Here is a 22334-nt window from a genome sequence, read left to right as displayed (position 1 = left end):
TGGTGTGACTACTTAGAAATAGGCTCTCCAAAAAACCTCAGATCAAATCACGGGGATTTTTTTAGACCCTCTTAATCCTTTCCACTTTCAGAAGTCAAATAATAGTCAAAGACCTGGAGGGTAACTTTGCAGAAGTGTTACTACCAAGGATAATTCTTTGTGTGCTTCTGAACATTTCAGAGCTAATGAGAGACTAGCAGAAGCCAACGCTAAGCTCCTTCAGGCGCGCCATAGAAGCAAACCTTTAATTGCAAGTAGCGTTGTCACTGGAGGTCTGGCTGCAAGTCCAGTTCTGTATTCAACTGAACTGGGACATATTGGCAACAATCTGGCACTGAACAGAAGTCTAAGTCTAGGAGGAAGCTTCCTAAGCCCAGCCGTGAATACGTTAGCATCAAGAAACAGAGTTGAAGCCTACGTGGCTAAGGTAAGCGTCTTTAAATACTGTTCTCAACTAGTGTTGAAGCGTATCTGTAAGCAAGGTTGTGCTTTTCAGTCTAAACTTAGAATCCATTTATAGTTCCAAACCATATGCTCTCATATGCCAGAACAAATTGCTCATCATCAAAACAGTACACAACTAGGTGGTAGAACTGAAGACTTTTGGTCATCAGGGTTGTACAAGTTTCCAAAAGTGCTCAAAGACCAAAAAACACTGAGATCTAAATGATGAAGAGAAACTGCGATAAAGAATACTGTGGCATAGGAAGCTCCCAGATAGCTCTTCAGTAAAATTTAATGTGGCTGTCCCACCCCTGGCAGTGCTCAAGGCCAGGCTGGATGGGGCTTTGAGCAACCCTGTCTAGCAACCCATGGCAGGGGGTTGGAACTGGATGATCTTTAAGGTCCCTTCCAACCCAGCCCATTCTATGGATGACCTTTTATTAAAACAGCTAACTTCATGATGAGTGCAAAATCCCATCGGACATCTATGTTTGAGACACCTTTTCCTTCTTCACTGATCTTCGTTTTAGCAGTTTCTTCACCAGAACTTGTTTTAGTACAATACCAACAAAGGGATGCTTCAAAAATAGGATGATATGAACAGGATCACGTAACTTCTCACTTGAGTGTGGGATGTATGCTATGCATAGGAGGCATTTGTTTTTGTAGGTCCTGCTATGTGGTGTTATATGTAACTGCTCCTCAGGAAGTCTTCAGAGCTTTCTGATTTTGTACAAAAGCTGCAACCTCTGCAGTACCTCTGGTCAAAGTATGCCCTGTAATTAGCAGTCAGCATGATCGCACATCCCTCACAGAATGGTAAACATGATGTCATGAGACTTGGAAACCAGATGTCAGTAGTTGTAATCAGTTTCCCACCTAGCGTAGGACTGAGGCATGGACAAGCCTATTCAGTCAGTGTTCTGTCCCTCGCATATTCTGTCACTGAACAAATGTGAGGAGTATTTGTTCACTTTTAAGTCTTACCTCGGTTCAGTGGTCCCACCTACAGCGGAAAGAATCCATTTCACTAAGATGTCTGCATACTGCACCTGGTTTAAGAAAAAGAATAAAAACCCAAACAAGAAAACAAAAATAGGCAAAGCAGTGTGTAGGTAATGCGTAGCAGTGGCAGTTAAGAGATAACTTCTCTGTATCATTGTGAATGTGTTTTTGTGTCAGAGGGGTGGCCATAACACTACACAAAGAACGTGGGAGGCAATTAGTACAGTACCATCTGCAGGGATTATGCAGCATGCAAGCAGTAGAAAGGAGGCAAGATTCAGGGATCCACTGCAAAACTGAAATAAGGAGAAAGCCAGGACAAGGGAACAAGAGGGGCAGGCAGCAGGGAGCAAGTGAGGGCAGGGAAAAACGTCAGAGAGATGGGAGCGAGATGTTACAAGAAGAAAAAGGCAAAGAAGGAAACCATCCCACTTCTAGGAAAAAAGCTGTCCTAGTTTAAAAGAAAAGGGTTTAACAGTTGTGGTTTCTTTTTTTGAAGAAGAAACGGGAAAAAAAGAATAACCTCCCTGTGACTAAATGCAGCTGCACATCTTTTTGTGATATTTCTTCCTGTGATCACCAGTTAGGGAACAACTGAGACTAATTGTAATGGCACTGTTTGTAGCCTCAAGTCACCTGATGTTCGATGTATTCAGGGAAGTCTTAAAACCTGATCTTCTCTTGAGTCCTTCAGAAAAAAGAAACTTGAGTTCTCAGAGGTGCAGTAGTTGCTAGAGGACGTGCATCTAAGTGAGTATTTCACTTAGAACTGCTGGCTTAATTTTTCTCAGTTGGGTGCAGTATGTCATGTGTGTAACGTGCATCTGAAAGAAGGGGATTGAATTGGAACGTAAGACACTTAAGTCAAGAAGTAACAAAAGGGAAAAACTGCACATATCCCTCTGCATACAATAATGGGTGGCAAATCAAAATCAGTTTCCAAATTCAAAATTACCAGATGCACAGTCTGTGCTGTCATTTCCACAGGAGTCCCGTGCCATTCAGGAGGCAAGCTGGAGCATGAGGGAGGAGTTCAGAGATTCTAGTTTTAGTCTATTTTGAAATGCTTTGCTGCTTGTGCTGCTTAGTATTCTGTCTGTTCACCAGACTGTTTCAAGACAGAAGAATTTCGCTGACTCTAAGCCTTTTCTTCAATTCACTGTTTACTTCAGTTATGCCTCAGGTTTGTTTTCCCACTAACCTGGTTCCCTTCTACAGAATTTGCCTTGCCTTTAAATTCAGGATGCGCAGTGCTGCCTTGGCTGGAGATTACAAATGCTTCTGCCACTAAAGCTGGTAATGACAGGGAGTTACGAAGCTTAAATTGCAGTGTGCCTCAGGTAGTCCTTTTGCACTTCTTTTTTTTAGTCAAAGCTCTCTTCAGATTTGGCGTTCCTTGTAGTAGCTTCCTCAAGGTGAGAAAGGTTATTGGAAGCAGAGAACATGCAAGCCATTCTTAAGAGGAAGATGTTGATGTAAATTTTGTTTGTGCAGAAGCTTTGAGAGAGCTTCAGGGGCAAAGAGGTGAAAATAGTCCACACTGCTGTTATTCAAAGTGATGGTGTTTATTCCCACATCCACTGCAGCTGTTGGAAAAAACACTGGTAAACGATGCTGACAGGAGGAAGAAGTGCTCCACTAGCAAATGGACACGGTTTCTTCTTTAGACTTAACTAAGGAATTTGGTGTTTAAAGGCTTGAAAGATTGCACCGTTTTCCTAAACATGAGGCGTGAATATCAGTGATTACACATAGAGCCTTACATGTTGAAGATGGTCATGTCGCAAGTTCAGCAAAAAATGAGCATGTTATTCTTAAAAAAAGCATAAAGAAATGTGTTCCATTACAGTATAGCCCCTTCCCCTTCATCAAATATATATGCTACAGAAATGAGTAACCCTGAAGTGGAAGTGCAAAAGGATCTTTAAAAATACAAAAAAGTTCGTATTGGCACAAGTTTATTAACCAGTAGAATCCCAATCCCATGCAAATGTCTTTGGGTTTTTTTGGTGGTTTTTATTTTTATTAGAACTCCAGTAGTGTGGAATAAATTACAAGTACTTGACAAATTCTGTGCATGTAATTAGACAGTGACTGTAGCAATGAGCAATTCATTATGTTCTGGAAGGAGGTTGACTGAAACTTGTTCCGTTTCATAGTAGGACTTGTGTCGTAAGAAGGATGTACGTGCATGTTGCCTCTCCTTTACAGGAATAAAGAGATCTTTGATGGGGTCTTTTTGTCTTTTTATGATTTGATGTACTGATTCCCAAGCTGCTGATGAATTGGCGTGTCACCATCCAGAACTAAATTGAATCAAGATGATGAAACACAAGTACGAGGCACTGTTAGTGGTCTGTGTACTGTAATTTCAGACCTGCTGCCTTAGTCCATAGACTAAGGCAAGGAGTGTCTCCTGCAAGCGCTGCAAGGAGATTTTGGGACTGGAGTCCTGTTGTTAGGTTTAACAAATGACAAGCTTAAATCCTAACAGTTGTGCCAAAGGCTGGTGAAAATGAACGTGGGTGTCTTGATAGAAGAGGATAGTGAACTCTGCAACCAGGGTGAATCAGTGGATAAATGAAACCAGTTTTGCTACGTAATGTGGGAAGGGAAATGTCTGCTTCCTACTTAATCCTTCAATTTCTGTTCCGTTTCTGATTTGGTTTTCTGCACTCTTGTAGCAGTCTTTATTGTTAGCTTTTTTACTTGCTTCATTTACATGTAGGCCATGTTCTTGTTTCTCACTGAAGACCTGTGAACTTAAGGCCGTTTTTCTTTCTTCTTCAGCTCCTTAATCAAAAATCTGTCCGTCTCTCTCTTCTCTGCAGCCAGATACATGGCAAGGTTTGTAGCCAGCATTGTTTAATGTTGGGTGGTATTTTATACTGGAAATGTTGTCTATTTATGCTGTTAGGTTTTGATTACAACTTACTGATGTATTCACATTTTCCTAACACTGCACGTATTTTTGAACTTTAGTTTGTCCAAGTGAAAGAATGACTGTTGCAGAGTACTCTCCTGCTTTATGTATTTGTAGTGTTACGGCTTCTGTGGTAGTTAACCATCTGAAAGATGATAATCTATGGATTTAATCTGTTAGCATGGAACTTCTTTGAACTATAGGAGTAGGCTGGTTTACCCTCCTTGCCAGTTCTCATATTCAAAAAGTTCTCGGTGGTCACAGCAGTTGTGTCTGGAGTACCAGTACTGTTCTGAAGTTGAGTTCCTAGACTCTGAGCGTCATCTCATGGAGTCTTACTGGATCCAGCTCACTTTGTGCTGAAGCAGCCTGTGTGGATAAGTAGTAAGTCACCACCACTTTCTGAAAAAGAACTGTTGAGAAGGTGACTGCTGCAAATGAACACCTGGTGTGTTAACTGCCTGCCTGAAGAGATGTGCGGTGAGGTGAGAGGTACCCGCTCAGGAGGTTTGGGATACTCAGCTGTGATGCCTTTCCCAGGGGTGTGGGGGGAAGGAGAACAGTGGAGGCAAGTTAAGGTCCGCAGAGGTGTATTTTGCCTGGCTCTTCATCCATTCCCTTTTCAGAAATCAGTGTATTGGCTTTATTTCCACCTATTTCTCTTCCCTCAGACACGGGTGAGAATCACAAAGACATTGATGGAATGAATAAGAGAAAAACAAGATCTTTTTCTTCTCTTGATCGATTCATACATGTTGCAGAGGGTCCTGTGGACCTTCTAGTCATTGTGAAGACTCCAGAAACCAGGGAAAGTGGTTTCTTCTAACACCTCAACTACTGCTTCTTTGCTTGGGATTGGTCCTGGGTTTGGGTCTTATTTTGGTCTAGGCATTAGTTTACCTGCTTTTTTCTGTTACCTGTGTCTCATCTCAGGTGTTAGGGGGTCCTTTCTCCCCAGGATTTTGCTTCTGCTTGTACCTGCTTGAAAACAATTAGAGATCGGGGGGGGGGGGGGGGGGGGGGTGTCCTTTTCCATTGTTCATGAAGCTCTGTTGGCACAGAGTATTTCAATGAAGTATCACAGGGTGGTGCTTCTCCTGGAGGAGCTGGTGAATTTGGTCACAGCTGTCCCTGTGTTCCTGGAGAGAGGAGCCCTTCCCTCCGCTTTGCTGGTTTACAGCCCCGCTTCTTTGACCCTTGCAGCTACTGCCTGTTACTGCTTCTCTTGTGAGGGTAAGCAGAGCAGTTTCCTTCCTGAGGCTCTTGCTCTCTCTGTCCTGTTGAGTACATTGTACAGTGTTTCCATTCTTCTTGTTGTCATGTTGCTAGGTGGGTCTGCTCATTTCATAAAATAAATGCTTCTTCCCCCAGGAATTCAGTACTAAAATCAGAGAATCACAGAATGGGTGAGAGTGGAAGGAGCCTCTAGAGATCATCTAGTCCAACCTCACCCCGGCTGGAAGCAGGGCCAGCCGTAGCAGGTTTCTCACTGTTCTGTCCGGCCAGGTTTTATACGTCTCCAAGGATGGACACTGCACAACCTTTTCTGGGCAACTTGTTCCAGTGTTTGTCCATGCTTAAATTTTTTTTTTTAAAAAAAAGTATAAAAATCCTTACGTTAAAATATCCTCTATTTGGATTTGTGCCTGTTCCTCTTGTTCTTTTGCTTGGCACCACTGAGAAGAGTCTGGCTCCATCATCTTTACTCTCCCCACCAGGTATTTATACACATCGATAAGGTCCCCCTGAGCTTTCCTGTACTCCAGTAAAGAAACAGTTGCAGCTCTCAGCCTCTCTGTATAGCTCACAAGGTCCAAGCCCTGCAGCGTTTTCATGGCCATCATAGGCCTGGAAGCTGTATGATATCTATTTTGAAATTTGCTTCTGTGTGTCACAAATTTGATGGAAAAAATGTAGGAATAACAAGTATCATCAAATGTAAACAGCAGCATATAGCGCTTGGACTACTGACTCTTAAAGAGATGTGATTCCTTCTTGTGAAGGCTTCTGAAGGCAGAATCATAAGTGAGAATAACTTAATTGGTAACAGTACCGACTTTCTAGGGGAGAAAAGGTATAAGTGCTCCTTTCTAGTGATCCAGCCTGATTCCAGCTACATAACAAATCCCACAGCACTTGCTGCGTAGAAGCTGTAGCTGTGGTTATCTTTTCTTAGTACAAAGTTTGCAAGAAAAAATTGTGTGCGCTTTTGTATTTTTATAAACGTGTGTCATGGTATTTGCAATTACAATAAAGAAAAATTTTGGCGTGGTCTGTAGGAGCTCTTTCAATTTCCCATCTTAAAGTGGAGAAAAGAAGAATATCGGCACACGCTTTTTTCTATACAAACGGTATATGTCAATCCTGCAGCAGCTGCTGTTGCGCCTCTTCTCTTTATGAAGTTGCAGGAGCCAGGCTCAGCTGGCTGATTTGTCCCCGGGGATGGCATTTGTCCATATCTCGGCATCTAGCTGACATTCTGTTCATGTGTTTGATGCTAAACTGTAGCCATACCTTCATTGTAATAACTGCGCTAGGCTTTCTTGCTTTCTTCCTGTGTATTTTTTTAACTGCCCAGTTATAATCCAGCTGGTGAGTTACAGATTGTTTTGTGCTACAGTTAAACGTTGCTGAGCAATGAGGCGGCTGCAGCCTGCCTGACCAAAAGTTTCTCTTTAGTAAAAATCAAACCCCAAACCAAGATGTCTCTGTTTGGAATGATATTTTTAGGTTTTATCTCATTATGTGTGGGTTTTAAGAATGTTTTAGAAGTTTAATATTAGAAAAATGTAACTGTTAAAATATTAACTGTATTTTCTGTATAATTCTAGGTACGGCAGGAACTAGATGAAAAAATCACTAAAGAACTTGAACAAGGTAATGTGTCATTATGTTAGTTTTTAAGGAAAGAGTGTTCCTAACTCTTGAACATAATGGCTTGAAAGCTGTCAAGTTCCTGTGCTAAGCACAGGGGTTTTTTCTGCTAGCTTTCCAGTTTAGACTTGAACATGAAAAATTCCTGCTTACCGAAACATTGTGTAGAATGTTATGCAGTTGCCTGAAAAAACCAAGTGCAAAGAAAACTAACCCATTTCCTCTACACAGGTGGCTTAAGCTGAAGTCACCTTTTGCTAGAGTGAATCCTTGAGCACAAACATCAAACATAAAAGAAGCCCTGAGATTTTCATAGACTTCAGCCATCACTGCTTCTTCCAAGTGCATCAGTTGCATTCCGCACTAAATCAGACCACACATGTTCTCTGCTGTTGGGTCTGGATTTTTGCTGTTTCTTATTCATTGCTTGTATTTGTAGCTTATATGTTGCAGTCTTTTTTGAATAAGCAAGAAAAACATAATTAGTGATAAAAGATACCTTTTCTTGAGGAAAAGATCATTTAGGAGCACTTAGGCAAACATAAGTTGAATGCTTTTAACACATAGCATAAAACATGCTCTATAATAGGAGGCCAGGTGTCCAAAGAGGAATTCCACCTATTTCATGGTAGTTGCTCCTCTGGAGTCACTGCTTTGCTTTGCAGTGACTGGTGCTATTTCAAAGCAGGTAGCCCTTGAGAGAATTTCCTTCTGTTCCTGCATGCTTTTAATAATACAGAGAGTGTTTAGCTGTAGCTTCACAGCTCTTTGCATGTGTCCAAATGGACACAAAGCCATCACATTTCATCCACGTGCATTTTGGACATAATTGTGCATCTGCTAGGTGTCATAGAGTGCGTTTGGTTTCAGGACCTTCTCTGAAAAATGTGGCTGGAGAAGGATAGTAAAGGTGGGTTTGCTTTCATTGAGTATGTGTTTTTGTGGAGGAAAGAGGGTTTTGCCAGGGTGGGTTACAAAGACATGCCTCAAAGAAAGTGCCAGGCTAGGAGACTTGTCCTGGCCTGACTGCATTGCACAGATGTTTGCATTTTCACAGGCGGATTCTTTTTAAGTGTGTCACAGAGAATGCAGAAGCTGGTTTTTAGGAGTAGAGTTCCAATAAATCGCTGCTTTGAACATGTAACGAAAACAGATACTTGAGGTTCAAGAGGGGGCTCAATTTAGCACCGGTGTAAGCAGGAGTCATTTGTGGATTCCCTGAAGATGTTCAATGTGTAGCCTATAGAATTTCTGTCACTGGCTTTAGAAATGCTGTTGACTGGTAAGTAAATGTGGAAAAAGATTGTTTCTTCCTTTGTGCCTAGCCCTTTGATTGTTATGTTCCCTTGGAAGTTTTTAAATCTCTTTCTGGACTGTAGTCTCTCCAGTTACCCATAATGTTTTTATAGTGACTGATTTGGCCCTGTCTAGTGTAAAAGCAACACTGGAATCTCGTCTCTCTTCTCCCTAGCCACTGCTGAACTTGAAACTGGATCTGCCAGAGCTTCTCCCATGGTATCGACTGATGGATCTTCAAGAAATATCCATGTTGACCAGGATCCCCTTTGCAGGGCGATACAGGAGTACCGTGATGTTTTAACCAAAAATTACCTGATTTGAACAGAATGCTGGGAAAAAGTTCTGGAAATCATTTTGTTTACATAGTGCATCTATAGTTTCTCATCCCACAGTTCAGATGTGAAAATGCGTTTAGTGCAATCTGAATATAAACTCTAAGTCTATTAAATGGATGTCAAGCACATTGCACTTGCCTGTTGGTTTATTGATGCATAGTTGTTTTATTTTGCACTCACCATAAGAAGCCTACGTATTTTTTTCTGACTAGCAGAATGACTCATCTTGATTCCTGAGCTTGACAGAATTGTCAAAATGTTTCTTATTAAGGTAGATGCATTACTTTTCTCCGCTGATGTCCTGTGTTTTAACAAAAACGTTCCCTTTGTTCTGCTTGATCCTTTCACCCTATGTGTTTTTAATGTTTCAAGTGTTATTTTAATGCTTAGGATGTCATTTGATGTGATTTGAGCCTGCTGCTTCAGTCCAGATGCTGTAAATATTTCTGTGGATAAAGTGAAATCTTTACGTTTCATGCTGGAGAACAGAGCACTTTACATGGCTGTCACTTTATGCGCCTTAGGTTTAAAATTACTGTGAGTGTATAGTAGTGCCAAGAATGTTATGTGGTGGTTTTGGTATGTTTGTTTTGTATCACAGAGCGGGTGAGGTTGGAAAGGACCTCTGGAGGTCACCTGTTCTAGCTCCCCTGCTCAAGGAAGACCACCTAGAGCTGGTTGCCCAAGATCGTGCTGGCTTTTATCTCCAGGATGGAGCCTCCATGGCCTCGTGGGCAGCCTGTGCTAGTGCTCCGTCACCCTAATAGTAAAGAAACATTTCCTGATGTTCAGCCTCAACCCTCCGTGTTTCGGTTTGCGCCCATTGCCTCTCACAGTATTCGTGTTGAGGTTTGTATCAAAAATCGCTGCAGCTGTAGACATTCACAGTTACTACATCAGCAGCTGTGGGGCACCTGAAACACTTCATGCGCGGGAAAAATGAATGTTAATATATTAATTTGCAGTCTCCTCAGTACTTTCCAAAACTTGTATGAGAGGATAGCCAATCTTTTTGTTGCAGCTAGCAGCTGATGGTATGGTGGCTGTAGCCCAGATGTTAGCCAGTGTTCTGGGACATTTGTGTCAATAAAAGCAGCAGTTTTACTTATTTCAGGGAGTTAGCTGTTGTTACTGAAGATCTGCGTTGTCGTTTCCTGTCCACAGAACTCAGTAGTGATCAGAAGATGATAGAGCAAAGTCCCAGTTCTGGAAAAGGAAGAATGGTTGTCGCCAGATGAATTAAGACTGGAAAAATTTGGGGGTTTTACTCACTAATTCAAGGACTTGAGTTAACAGGCAGTGAGGAAAGCGATGAATGTTGCTGTGACACTGTTCCTTTTTATATGAATACATATTTGTGAAGTTAATATACTGTATTTAATTCCAGATATTGTTTCAACTTGAAATTTAATAAACTCTGTCATCTAGTATATGTCTTTGTTTTATAGTTCCCCTTCTTGACATGACTTTCTACCCCTTTCCCTAACCGTACAGCTCTCCTGAGCTCTCCTCTGCTCGCTTCAGCTCTGTTCACAGCTGCACCTTCAGCCTGTCCTGGAGGCCAGGTGAAAGGCCAGCACCTGTGTATGTCCTTTTCCACAATTGTTAAGACCACGGACTGGAGTTGTGGTATTGCTAATGCTCAGTTCCCAGACTCTTCCTGTATTTTAGAGCAATCCTTCCTGTGGTTTGGGCGGAAGGTAGCAGGTGAGCTTCTGGTGGCCATGAAACGCTGGGAAATCCCACAGGTTTTGATCCCATGGGGAGCCAGCCAATGTGTAGCTGCAAAGGCAAAAGGTGTAACGGAATTTCTCCAGCCTGCACCAGAGTGGTCACAGAGAAGTGACTTTCTAGTGTCCCTCCACAGAGGAAGCAGGGACAGAACATCCTGACATTCACTTTGTGTTGTCATTGTGATGAACTCAGACACGACCTGTGCTCAAGTTTCTTAACCTGCGCTCTGCTGCCAGTTGTTAGTGAGAGGGGAAAGCTCTTGGCTGGTGGAGCAGCAGAACAGAAATTCAGTGTTGGCATCTGCCATAACAGGCATTGATAGCAGTTATGATGAGGGTGAGGGGAGTAAAGAGAAGTCCAGGCAATTCCTTCGCTTGAAAGTCCATCTCCAGTGTCACTGTGGGGCAGGAGAGGGCATGGCACTTAAGGGAGGCTCCTGAGGCCTGGAAGATGGGGAACGTCTGTCCCATCTTCAAGGGCAAGACAGAGAAGCTGGGGAACTACAGCCTTATCCTGCTGCCTGGGAAGGTGATGGAGCACATACTCTGGAAGCCGTTTCCAAAGATGTTAGGGACAAGAAGTTGGTAGGGAAGAGCCAGCATGGGTTTGCAAAGGGTGAAATGGTGCCACACTAATCTGGTACCTTTCTAGCGATGTGTGAGTAATCGAGTGGACAGAGGAGGAGCAGTGCGTGTTGCTGACCTTGACTTCAGCAAGGCTTTCTCTGGCTTGTGCATTAACAGTCAAGTTCAGGTTTTGGAACTTCCGGATCTCTTTCCAAAGAAGAAAGCAAGTGTGTTTCTTGATTTCTTTGCTAAGATACATTAGAAACCCTTTTCGGTCAGTAGCTACAAGCAGGTTGCAGATCTTTGCAATCACTTGTATGGAATAAACAATTCTGTTTCAGAAAATCTTATTATGCCAGTCACTTTTTCCTCATGAGCAAATGTGTCAGAAGTTTTGCAGGTTTTGCTGTCTTCAAAATGTGTTGAGTCATGGCTACAAAACATTAGTTTTTCATTGTTACTTATTAGCAGAGTAGCAGTTGAGTAGTGCTACTGCAGCACTAGTATGTCTGCACAGCGAGTCCTGGCTTCTGAAACGTCCAGGCATTTGCTTATAATTCATTGCCGATGGCTGCCACTGATGGCTGTTTCACTGATGCTTTGCAGAGGGAACATAAATCCGGTGTCCCGTAAGCATGCTGACCAACTCCGTCCTGTTTTCATCCTGCCTCTACCCTAGAAGTACCTCTCACCACACTTACCTGGCTACAGAGATAAAGCACTTGTTAATCAAAACAGACAAGCTACACATTCTATATACCTAGGAAAGCCTTGGTAAATGCTGCTTTACTGCTGGCTGTCAGTGAGAAGCGGAGGTTACTGGCTGCTGGGCAAACCAGTGTTAACATCGAGCAGGACCACGAGGGAAAGCCTAGGCAAGTCACGGAACTTCAGTGATGACGTGTCTGTTTTCTGGTTGCCAGTGAAAACCCTGCTCTCAAATGGGGGTGGCTGGTTCCTGCTGCTTGTTGGGAACCACCTGAAAGTGGTGCCGTGTCGCGGGTTAACCCCGGCTGGTAACCAAGTGCCACGCAGCCCCTCGCTCACTGCCCCCTCACCCAGAGGGATGGGGAGGAGAGTTGGAAAGGAATGTAAAACTCAAAGGTTGAGATAAGAACAATTTAGTAATTGAAACAGAATAAAAATGAAAGAGCAATAATGACGGTAACAGTTATAATGGAAGGGGCGAGGGAAAGAAGAAGATCCAGAGGAAGAAAGGAACACGAGGTGCACAACGCAACGGACCGATGCCCAGCCAGTCCCCAAGCAACAACCCCCCTGCCCCAGCCAACCCCAGGTATATATATACCAAGCACGACGTCCCATGGTATGGAATACCTCTTTGGCTGGTTCAGGTCAGCAGACCTGGCTGTGTCCCCTCCCAACCCCTCGTGCCCCTCCAGCCTTTTTGCTAAGAAGGCCTGAGGGACTGAAAAGTCTCACATCAGAGCCAAAACACAGCACTGTGCTAGCTCCTAAGCTAATTAACGCCATCCCAGCTGAAACCAGGGCGTGCTGCTACCACACCTGACCATACGCAAGCTCACTATGCTGAAGCAGAGCTGTGTCCTGTTCTATAAAGCAGGGAACTGATCTTCTGTGCAGGTGTTTATCTTTCATAATTTCCGACTAAGCATCTGGACCTAGCGTCTTTAGTACTTGACCACACACTATTTGCACACAGCGAGTGCATGCCCAGGGTTCTTTTTTTCATTTTGTCTGTCCCATGCAAACAGTGCAGGCAAATCGCATGTGACCAAGGGAATTTCAGTTTGTTCCTGCTCCCCACTGCCAGTGTTCCTTGCACCCCAGAGCAAGGAGTTCAAACAAAGAATGCCTTTCTTAAGCAAGGCAGAAATGTATGAGACTTTGAACAAACAGCATGCCAAGAGATGTTTCCCACTACCAAACCACATCTCTTCAACTATGCCTATTAGTGGAGCATTTTCTCTAACGTGAGCTTTGGTTTCTTTCCTATCCACCACACCTCCAGCTCCAGACCATAGTGTCAGGCAATTCCTACTGCCAAATCCAGTAGGCTGATGAGGATGTGACAGTACAAAAACATGTATAGCTACATATACAAAGATACATGCATGTAGGTACGTCTGTAGACAGAGATACCTAGCTAGGTACAGGTACTACAGCGTGGATCTCTCTAGCAGCCTACAGGATTTGGCAAGCCCCTTCCTCCGGGTCCTTAACTTGGGTTCCTGCCCACCCTTGGGCCTCTCTGCTCCCCTGAGCTGGTGCAGATGGGCCTCTGAAGAGCTGGCAGCTCCTGTGACGGGCCTGGGTGCAGCTGGAGCAGGGTATTATTCCAGTGTCCCACCCCACCTGCACCCTGTCTCTTTTGTGGGGGGCAAGCAGAAAAGCTTTTATCACGTAATCCAACACTTGACGACTCGGTGCCTCACCGCCTTCCAGCATGCATATGGGTCAGATTTCTCACCAGTGTCACTTGTACCCATTATTTACCCATAAAACCCCAAGAAATTGGCAAAACGACCTTTGGCTGGTGTTGACTTACACTCTTAATGGCTGTCCCAATCTCTCCTCATACCAGCGTCCGGTAACTTAACATTGCTGTTGGCTAACTGATTTCTTTTAACTTCTAAAACAGATTAACATCACTGAACGCTTAAAGAAATAGCAGTGTGAAAGACTTAATCTGCTTATAATTATAATGTCTTTGCATGCCTTTTCCTAGTACAGCTAGCCTGAGAAGACTGTGGGAATCACCATCACAACACACCTCTTCTACACGACAGCCAGAAGCACAAGGTGCAGGTGCTGGGAGGTATCAGGATACCTAGAAAAGGCCCCTAGGACAAGGGGTTGACAACCAGTTTTTCAACTTTTAATACACCATCATGTGTATTATTTGATTCATGCCTCCTCTCACCCCCTGGTTACATATTGCCAGTAGCAGATGGTGTTGACTGTTTGCACCTGCAAATCAAGTTGATAATTATATTTCTTGACACTGTCAACCTTGAATATGCAAATTGCTTTTCATTGATAGTACCACCTTTCCCTAAGTATAAGCGCTACTTTAGCTGAGGTTACTGTAATAGATGATCATTCTCCTACCTATTAACTATGATGAATTATTAATGATTATTACTATTATTTTTTCTATTATATCACTATAAATTTAATCACTATAAATGATTAATTAATTACTATAAGCACAACAAGGATGGTGACTGTTAGGAAGACAAGCAGCACAGTCCATGTCTTATTCAGGATAATCTGGACCACACACTTGTTGGGCCTTATGAGCACAGCCGTGTATCGCAGACAACAAGGACAGTATTTTTTATCTTCTCTTGCCAATTCTGTTCTAATTGTAGAAACTGAGTACAAATTCTGCTCCCGCCTCACAGGCCCATCCCCAGATGTCTACAGCAATGCCTTCGCGTAGAATGGAGCTCTAGGCACCTTTATAAACAAACAAGCAAGCTTGCTTCACTTCTATGAACACTCACGGCACCTACACGAATACTACTGCCAGTCACCTTCTTGCTGGTGAAGTGCCAATTGCCACAGCCTCAGAGAAAGTTCACTTTTAATCTCCGGTTGTATTATCAAAATCCTGTGCATAAAACTGCGTTCCCTGTTGCAAGAATGAATAGGCAGTTATTACCCAGCTCAAATGCTCCTCTTCAATGGCTTTTCATGGAACAGCATCGTGCTTACGGATTTCTGGAGCATCAAGGCAAAAATAACCCAGTACAAAGCTAACAGTCCTTTCACAGCAGCTAGAAATTATTTACCAAGGAATCCTAAATCACACAGGCCTGTTCCAGCTCCCTTTTCCACATAAATCTTCAGAGCAATCTAATCAACAATGTGTCTTTGTATTTACTGTTAATAAACTCTTCATTGTTTTATGCTGTCCTCTAATTTTTGAGAGCTGCAGGGCTGCTTCCCAGAAATACACCAACATCTCAGAGAAGCTGGGATTTAAAACCTGGTTTGTTCCTTGGCATCCACAATGGCGCTGAGCTTTCTTCCATCAAGAAAAGGACATACTTGGGGGATTTTTTTACTCACCTATTTTGGGGCAAGGAAGAAATGACTTTGAACATGGGCTGAATTTAATCTTCCTTGTATAAATGACTGGCTGTATTACATTCCAACTTTATCCCTGAAACAAAAACCTGCACCTGCATTTTGCCATCTGTCATACGAGGGGCCCAAGTCACTGTGAGAAAAATCAGCTTTCATTTTGGACATGGAAGACAAGATGTGTAGATGTTATGGGCACACAGACAGTAGCAAACGGAAAAGAAGTGCAGGGGGAAAATGATGGATCACTGGCTTTTGCAACTTACCTAAACTTCCTTCTGTCTAGATTATCTTCACTGATAAAGCCTTTCTTGGTGCTGTATTAGAACCTTTGTCATCCTAGAAGTTTCTCACTTTAATAAGTTACCATGGCTCAGGTGGTGCATGGAAGAGTGCAGGGAAACTTCAGTGCTTTCATAAATAATGCTCAGCTGCTGAAAGGCCCAAGATGACAAAGGGCATTGCTCTGGGTACATCTGTGTTGAAGCACGGCATTAGCAGTAGGGCAGCCTGGCAATTCCCTTTCAGCTATGAGCAATTCTGCCGGCACATGCACTTTGCAGAAAAGCAAAGAAAAGGAAAACTGCTGACAGACACAATGTGATTGCAGAGCATCATACGCATCTTAACAAAAAAACCCACAAAAAAACCAACCAAACAAAAAGCTCCCAGGTTGAAGTTTGTCTTTCTTACTCCTTTCTACACTGACTGGACTTCTAAAAAATGGTGCAATCAGAAGTTAGAGAATAAAACTCAAAATTACTTAATGGATATTATAAACTACGCAAGATATTAACCTCTAGATAAAACAGGAAGCTGCCCCCTTCACCCATGTAACAATCATCACTTACATTATAACAATAGCTAACACTACCAAATATTTGAATTCTGTTCCATTTCTCATCAGAGATGCTTTCCACTCAGATCCTGACAATTTTAACTGAATGCAAGCTGATGACTTTTCAAGGACGCAGTCTTGAAAATCAGAAGCACAAGTCCAGTGAGCAATGCTTCCCCATTACAGTTACACAAAAGAATCAAGCCTGCCTTTTCAAAGGCCTCTTTGCACTTACGTCTGACTCTTGTATCCAGGATGAATTAGAACAAGCAGTAGCAGAAACATGGCAAAAAGCAAGGCCATTTCCGCTCAGCGTTGATGAGCACGCACTTTCATGCATTTTGCACTTGCAGTTTAATCATGGAAATCATTCTGCACACTCCTACTGCTAATGACCTGATTGTTAGGAGAAAGGTGGGCTCCAGTCCTATTGACTGTTTACATCTTAATGTGCCCTGTTTTTGAAATCTACTTCCAAACTAACTGAGGTTCTATTGTGTTATATTTCCTCCGCAGCATCACACACTTTCAATCAGCATCGGCTCTTCAGCCATAATCGCTTCCTGCCCTGGCTTCTGTTCAAGCACTGCAACTTGCTGCAGAACAGAACTCCCACACACCTGGTCTGTGTGCATGAAATGGTATAGATGAAGCAGTATTTAGGTGGCAGTTGGCAAGAACTGCTTTTATTCATTGGAAATGCTATGAACCGAATTTGAAGTGGTTGTAAATAGGTTTTCACTGTTGCATGTTTTTTCCTGGTCTTCTGCAGGCACGTTGCTTTAAATACGGTTTTGACAGTCTGTACCCTGTATCTGAGGGCACTACATCACCTGCACGTTCCATCAGTGCAAATACTGCAGACTCTCGCCATACGCCACCTGCAACTGTGGCCACTTCACAGAAACGTCACAGCATTCATCTGCACACAGGTAGGTTTCCATCTGCATCATAAGCAGAGATGAAGCCTGAAATTGTACAAGTGAGAATTGCCAAAGATTTAAGCGCAAAAATCCAAAGCAAGAACAAAAATTTTAAAATAACATTTTATGATAGGAAGCTTCCATATGAAATTCTAGTGCCTAAAATATTTCTCGGTAGAGAATGTTTTCTCACATTTCTCAGTATTTCTTGTAATATGAATGACATGCGCAACAATTGTATCTGTGTTAGAGAAAACGTCCCTATAATGAGCACTGCTGTAAAACCTAACTTTGTTCACATTCAACAGGTTTGTGTTCTGCCTTTTTTTTTTTTTTTTGTGGATTTCACTACTTCATATCCAGCTTCTTTCATTTCTCCACCTGCATAATCTCCACTTGTTTCTATGCAGAGCACCGTAATCACTGCTGGAAAAATTGGCACTAAAGATAAATCTAAAGTACAAAACAAAAAGATGATGGTGGGACAACCATTAAAGCTGTTTTGGTGGACAAAACCAGCGTGTGCACATGCCCTTGTGCTCCCTTGAGTAATGAACACCTTGTATCAAAAAGGTGCAAATAGCAGACAAGGAGTTCAGCACCGAGTAAAATTTCTTGGCATTCGGCAGCACTGTGACTGATGTAAGGCTGAACAGCAGCAGCACGTTGTTCCACGCAAGTTCCAGAGTTCCTGGAACGTTCTGGAAGGCTCCAGGAAGGAAGGTATTACCGCCTGGATGAGGTCAGGCCCTTAGTGCTAGCAAGTAATTCTTGGCAAAAGTCTGAATGCTATTGTGTTTTCAGCTTTGATTTCCACCTTTGTCGGTGAAGCTTTTATTTTCTTCAGGGAAAACATTGCTACTGGAAGAAATGTCAGCATTTCTGCCGTAACTAAAAACTACTGTAAAAAAAAAAAAAAAAAAAGGCCCAGAAAAGGACCCTAAGACAGAATATAGCACCCGGGAAGAGGCTGTTAGAACAGGACTTCCAGGACAAATGCCTGGCTCTTTACCATCTTCTGTCATGTTTTTAACCGAAGCCTGGTACAAGTTTTCCCTCCCTCACCTCAAGGCTTGGTCCATACAGATAGCACCTTCTGGCACATCTAGGTTTGGCGGTTTGTCTGTGCATACCCGCTACATGAAGTATGTCTTATTATTTAAGCAACAGGGAAGCTAAGACTGATTGACATGACACAGCTTTACTGGATCTTTACTGCGACTGAAGAACTCTCTTCCACTGAAAATAAAAATAATCCACAGACTTGTGATTCTAATCAAGGAACTGCAGTTTCCCCAGCTAGAAAGCAGAAATAAGAACACAATTAGTAAAAATTAGTAGAGTTGCATACACCAGTGCCAAAATGCACGACAGACCAAATATAATTAGCAAGCACAAACCATCTTGATGTTTCACTGGCACGACTCACATTCATAGATTCCAAGTCTCTTCAAACGAGGCATCTACCTTCTTCAGAAGTGCCTTCATGGTGGTTGTCATTTAATTCTTAAAGGAACAACAGCTCATGGCTTGGTATTTGTCACATTAACTGTGGAATAATTTAATTCTTTCTTAACAATGCACAGAGAACACAACCCTGGTATTTAGGAATTTTTCTGTATAAATCTGCAGAATAAAATTCTTAGTAGAGCACAGATTCCTGCAGGAGAGACTGAGAGGTGGAATTATGTTACCACAGGTGCAAAGGACCTACTCAAGGTACATTTGCTATGAAATGAGAACAGCAGTGGCCATGAGAAATCGTACAAACCATCTGTACTTTATCTTCAGCTCCAGCACAGCGCGTTTAATGTGTCACTCAGCTGCTTTACTTATAAAATGGATTGAAGAATAAACACTCCAGGAACTAAGGATGACAGGCTATAGCTGATGGCAAAGGTTGAGTCGTACAGAAATTCTCCACTGTTGGAATAAGTCCTCAAAATAGAATCCACGTTCCTTCAATCCCATAACCTGCCTATAGGCCATGCAGTATTTTAAGAACTTTGATTCCAAATATGTGGACATGGAGGTACTTCACATGGACTGCAATTAGGGATGCTGCCCTTGAACCACAGAAGATGGCTCCTGCATTGCTTCATGCACAACAAACGAATTTAATCTCTTTATAAGCCAACTGAGTCCTTTCACTGGAGGCATCCTTTTCCAGTACTCGTCAGGATTTGTCCTTTCCCTCCATGATCTCTATTAAACAAACAAAAGGAGGAAGTGACCAACCTAGGGCAATGCAGGAAACTTAATGGAATATGACAATTACCTCCAATTCAGCATTACTTCCTCTTGTCCTTAGCATCACCTTTCTCTGCCCTACTCATTTCTGTAAAATTGGTTTATTATTCTGCAAGGACTCATTGGATTTTAGGGAACATCACCTGTTATTTATTGAATCTTTAATCTAGGCTTTTTGCAGGAAAAGACAGTTTCCAAGAACACTATGGACTACGATGACCTTTTTCCCATCTCAGCAGGGCTCTTCACATACCACAGGGAACCAGCTCAGTCATAGAGCCACAGTGGCCAGCACTGTGAATGCCTTCAAGTCAGAAAAGGGAGTTACTCTTTTTGTTGTTTCTTTGAGGGTACTTTTGCTCCAGCAAGAATAAAGCAAAGGCTTTTTGCAGACAACACTACTCCTAATCTCCCAGGAGACATTTCCTTTGCTACATCTCTACAATCAGTGGGCATCTGCAGAGAACCTTTGCCCCAGCCAGCTGACAGACACTGACTGGCATACCCCCACTCAACACACAATAGTAATCTGCGGTGCTCTTTTTCCATTCCAGTCCTCTTTCATACCTCCTCAGCATCAGAAATAACTTTTCCACCCAAAAATTCAGCTCTAATTAATTTCCTCTATGTTTTACCTCTTCATTACCTTCAACACTTTTGCTACACTGGCTGCAGTGTGGGTTCACCTAGAGTCTAGATAAATCCACAACCTTCACACCTGCTGAGCTTCTACCCTAGACTCTTCCTCCTCCCGGGACTAACTAACGTCCTCTGGCTTGCTTTATTAGAATGATAATACAAGTTATACTAAAGTATAACTATGTCCACTTTATGACTTCAACCCCATTTATTTTTCCTACTTTAATAGAATGAATCAAAATAAATTAATGATATAAAACCCCTAACTTTCAGTGATGACCTATTTCTTCAGCTGGACTGCACTACAGATTTGATTCTATGAGAACAGTTTCAGGCTGGTTATAATTCAACATCTTGCATCCAACACTTTTCCAGAGTGCTTTCTCTCCACCATACATACAGGGACCTAGCTACCCCCTATGGATTAAAAGCTCCTGTAAGTTCACAAGGCTATAATTTCATTTTATGAATTTTAAATGCATATTAAGCCCTAGATTAAATTTCAAGATACCCCTTCTGACTGGGTCTCCTGGCTTTGATCCCTTCACCAGTATATCCAGAAAAGGCTTTAGTCAAACCCAGATCAAAGTCAATGGCATCAAACTGAAGCAAAATGTGGTCCAGAAACCGAAACAAAATTTAAGTGTAAGCCAAAACCCACAACTCCAAAAACCTTTACATTGCTGCTGCCTAAGCATGAAGGTAAGCAAACTCCACAGTTGCCAGTTTTAAGGTTTGAGACAGAATTTTGCTTTTGAGTGGGCTCTGCCTTGGCAGGGCTTTTACTGCCCACAATCCCAGTCAGACCAGTGAGCTGGCCATCCCTCACCTATCTCACTGCAGAAGAATCAAGTTGACAGTGCACTGCATATCAACCCATTTGGGCTTTGTACAGCCAGGTTTTGTTAGGATCTTTTTTTGAAAGGGAATTTAAACACCTTTCTCAATGCCTTGGAAAACGCCCTCCGTTTATGTCAGCCTGTAAGTGGAAACACATCTTAATTTTTCAAGCTGTAACCCCTCCCCCACCACCCCACCCTGCACACACACAATTTCACAGGTCCAGAAAGAGCGCATGCAAGAGCTGAAATCACTCACCAGAAGGGAAGATGACAGGGTTTGCAATCTGCATTTTAAACACATAACTGTGTGAAACTGTGGTTCTCCAGACTGTTTTTCCTGCTTGAGCAATGCCTGAACTACTCAGAATTCTCATCTGTCAGTCCCTAGATATTATTAATCAGCTTCACCACTTCGGTGCCACAGCTTTGCATCTGAAATAATCACTTCAAGGACAGAGAAAATTTTCAATTAACATCAGCAGCTCATCATATTGTAAGTCCTCAACCAAGCACAGGGCCAAGGAGTTGCATTACAAATGACGTGCTCAAGGCAGAAGGCCTCTGTATGTATTAACATTCCATAACTCTGCTTCAAACATAATTCCACAGCTACAAAGGAACAGACTTCCTTAGTCGTTCCAGAGCTCCTATAAGTATTTAGCCTGTGTATCTCAACAGTAACTCTCCTAATACATGCAAGGCCAAGCAGTGCATTTAAACTCAGCTCATCCTGATTCTACCTTTTTGCTTCCGCATTTCTTTTGGCTGAGCCCCAAAGTAGCTAATTTACATCCACATTACTTGTCCTTTATCAATACAGTTCACTTTCTATACTTTCTTTTCTCTCATGCTGGTATGAGTAGCAAAAGGGCTTTTTGTTATACACTGTTTTGTTGACTGTTTAACAAAATTGATCGATTCTTTTAACATAATGAATTATAGCCAGACTCTACGGACTTTGGTATGGAAACCCCCCAATTCGACATCTGCTTAGCAATTCCCTGCAGAAATGTGGACAAAAAACAACACATCACCAGGTCGTAAGATGGATAAAGTTGAAATAGGTTCGCTGGGCTTCACATGCGTCACTAAGAACAATCTCAGAAAACAAGCTGGAAGCTACAAGAATTGAGAACCAATTACATGCAGAACAAATACCTTCAATTCAATGTATTTGGCTTCCAAACTGAACTTGCAATAATAAAAAGTACCAAATCCCACTTAATATTAAAATCAATGTAAAAACAAATATGCACATTAAAATCACTTTTCTTTTTTCAACAGCACGTTTATATGGGGTGGGTGGGTGGGGAAGGAATACCGGACCTGCTGGCACACTAGAGGACAAGGAAAACAGCTCTGTCCAATACCAACTTCCTCTTGCTGCCACCGTACCAGTATTTCGGCTAGGTAGTGAGTAAGTAAGCCTAAAATACACCATGCTGCCCAGAGCTTGTCCCACTTAAATTAGGTGTTGCTGATGTATAAGAGGAGGTCTATTAACAGTCACATGTAATTCTTACACCCAATATTAAGGCAAATTTCATTCAAAGGAAATAATTTCTCTAGCCAAAGTACTCCTGTGTCC

General features: G+C 42.4%; 1 protein-coding gene across 5 annotated transcripts in view; it reads left to right on the top strand.

The window, feature by feature from the left end:
* Positions 1 to 10312, top strand: part of LOC102051093 (ankyrin repeat domain-containing protein 26-like) — a 59351-nt gene extending 49039 nt beyond the window's left edge. For 4 of the 5 annotated variants that reach the window (XM_055711726.1, XM_055711725.1, XM_055711728.1 and 1 more), the window contains 4 exons: positions 181 to 427; positions 4240 to 4296; positions 7204 to 7249; positions 8718 to 10312. In XM_055711726.1, coding sequence (XP_055567701.1) covers positions 181 to 427; positions 4240 to 4296; positions 7204 to 7249; positions 8718 to 8866 — 499 coding nt within the window. In that variant the 3' untranslated portion in view covers positions 8867 to 10312. The remainder of the gene's footprint in view (positions 1 to 180; positions 428 to 4239; positions 4297 to 7203; positions 7250 to 8717) is intronic. The other variant, XM_055711729.1, reaches the window with a different exon arrangement.
* The last annotated feature ends 12022 nt before the right edge of the window (positions 10313 to 22334 follow it).

Source organism: Falco cherrug, chromosome 5, assembly GCF_023634085.1.
Source record: "Falco cherrug isolate bFalChe1 chromosome 5, bFalChe1.pri, whole genome shotgun sequence".
Classification (NCBI taxonomy): domain Eukaryota; kingdom Metazoa; phylum Chordata; class Aves; order Falconiformes; family Falconidae; genus Falco; species Falco cherrug.
This window is presented reverse-complemented; position numbering and strand designations above follow the sequence as displayed.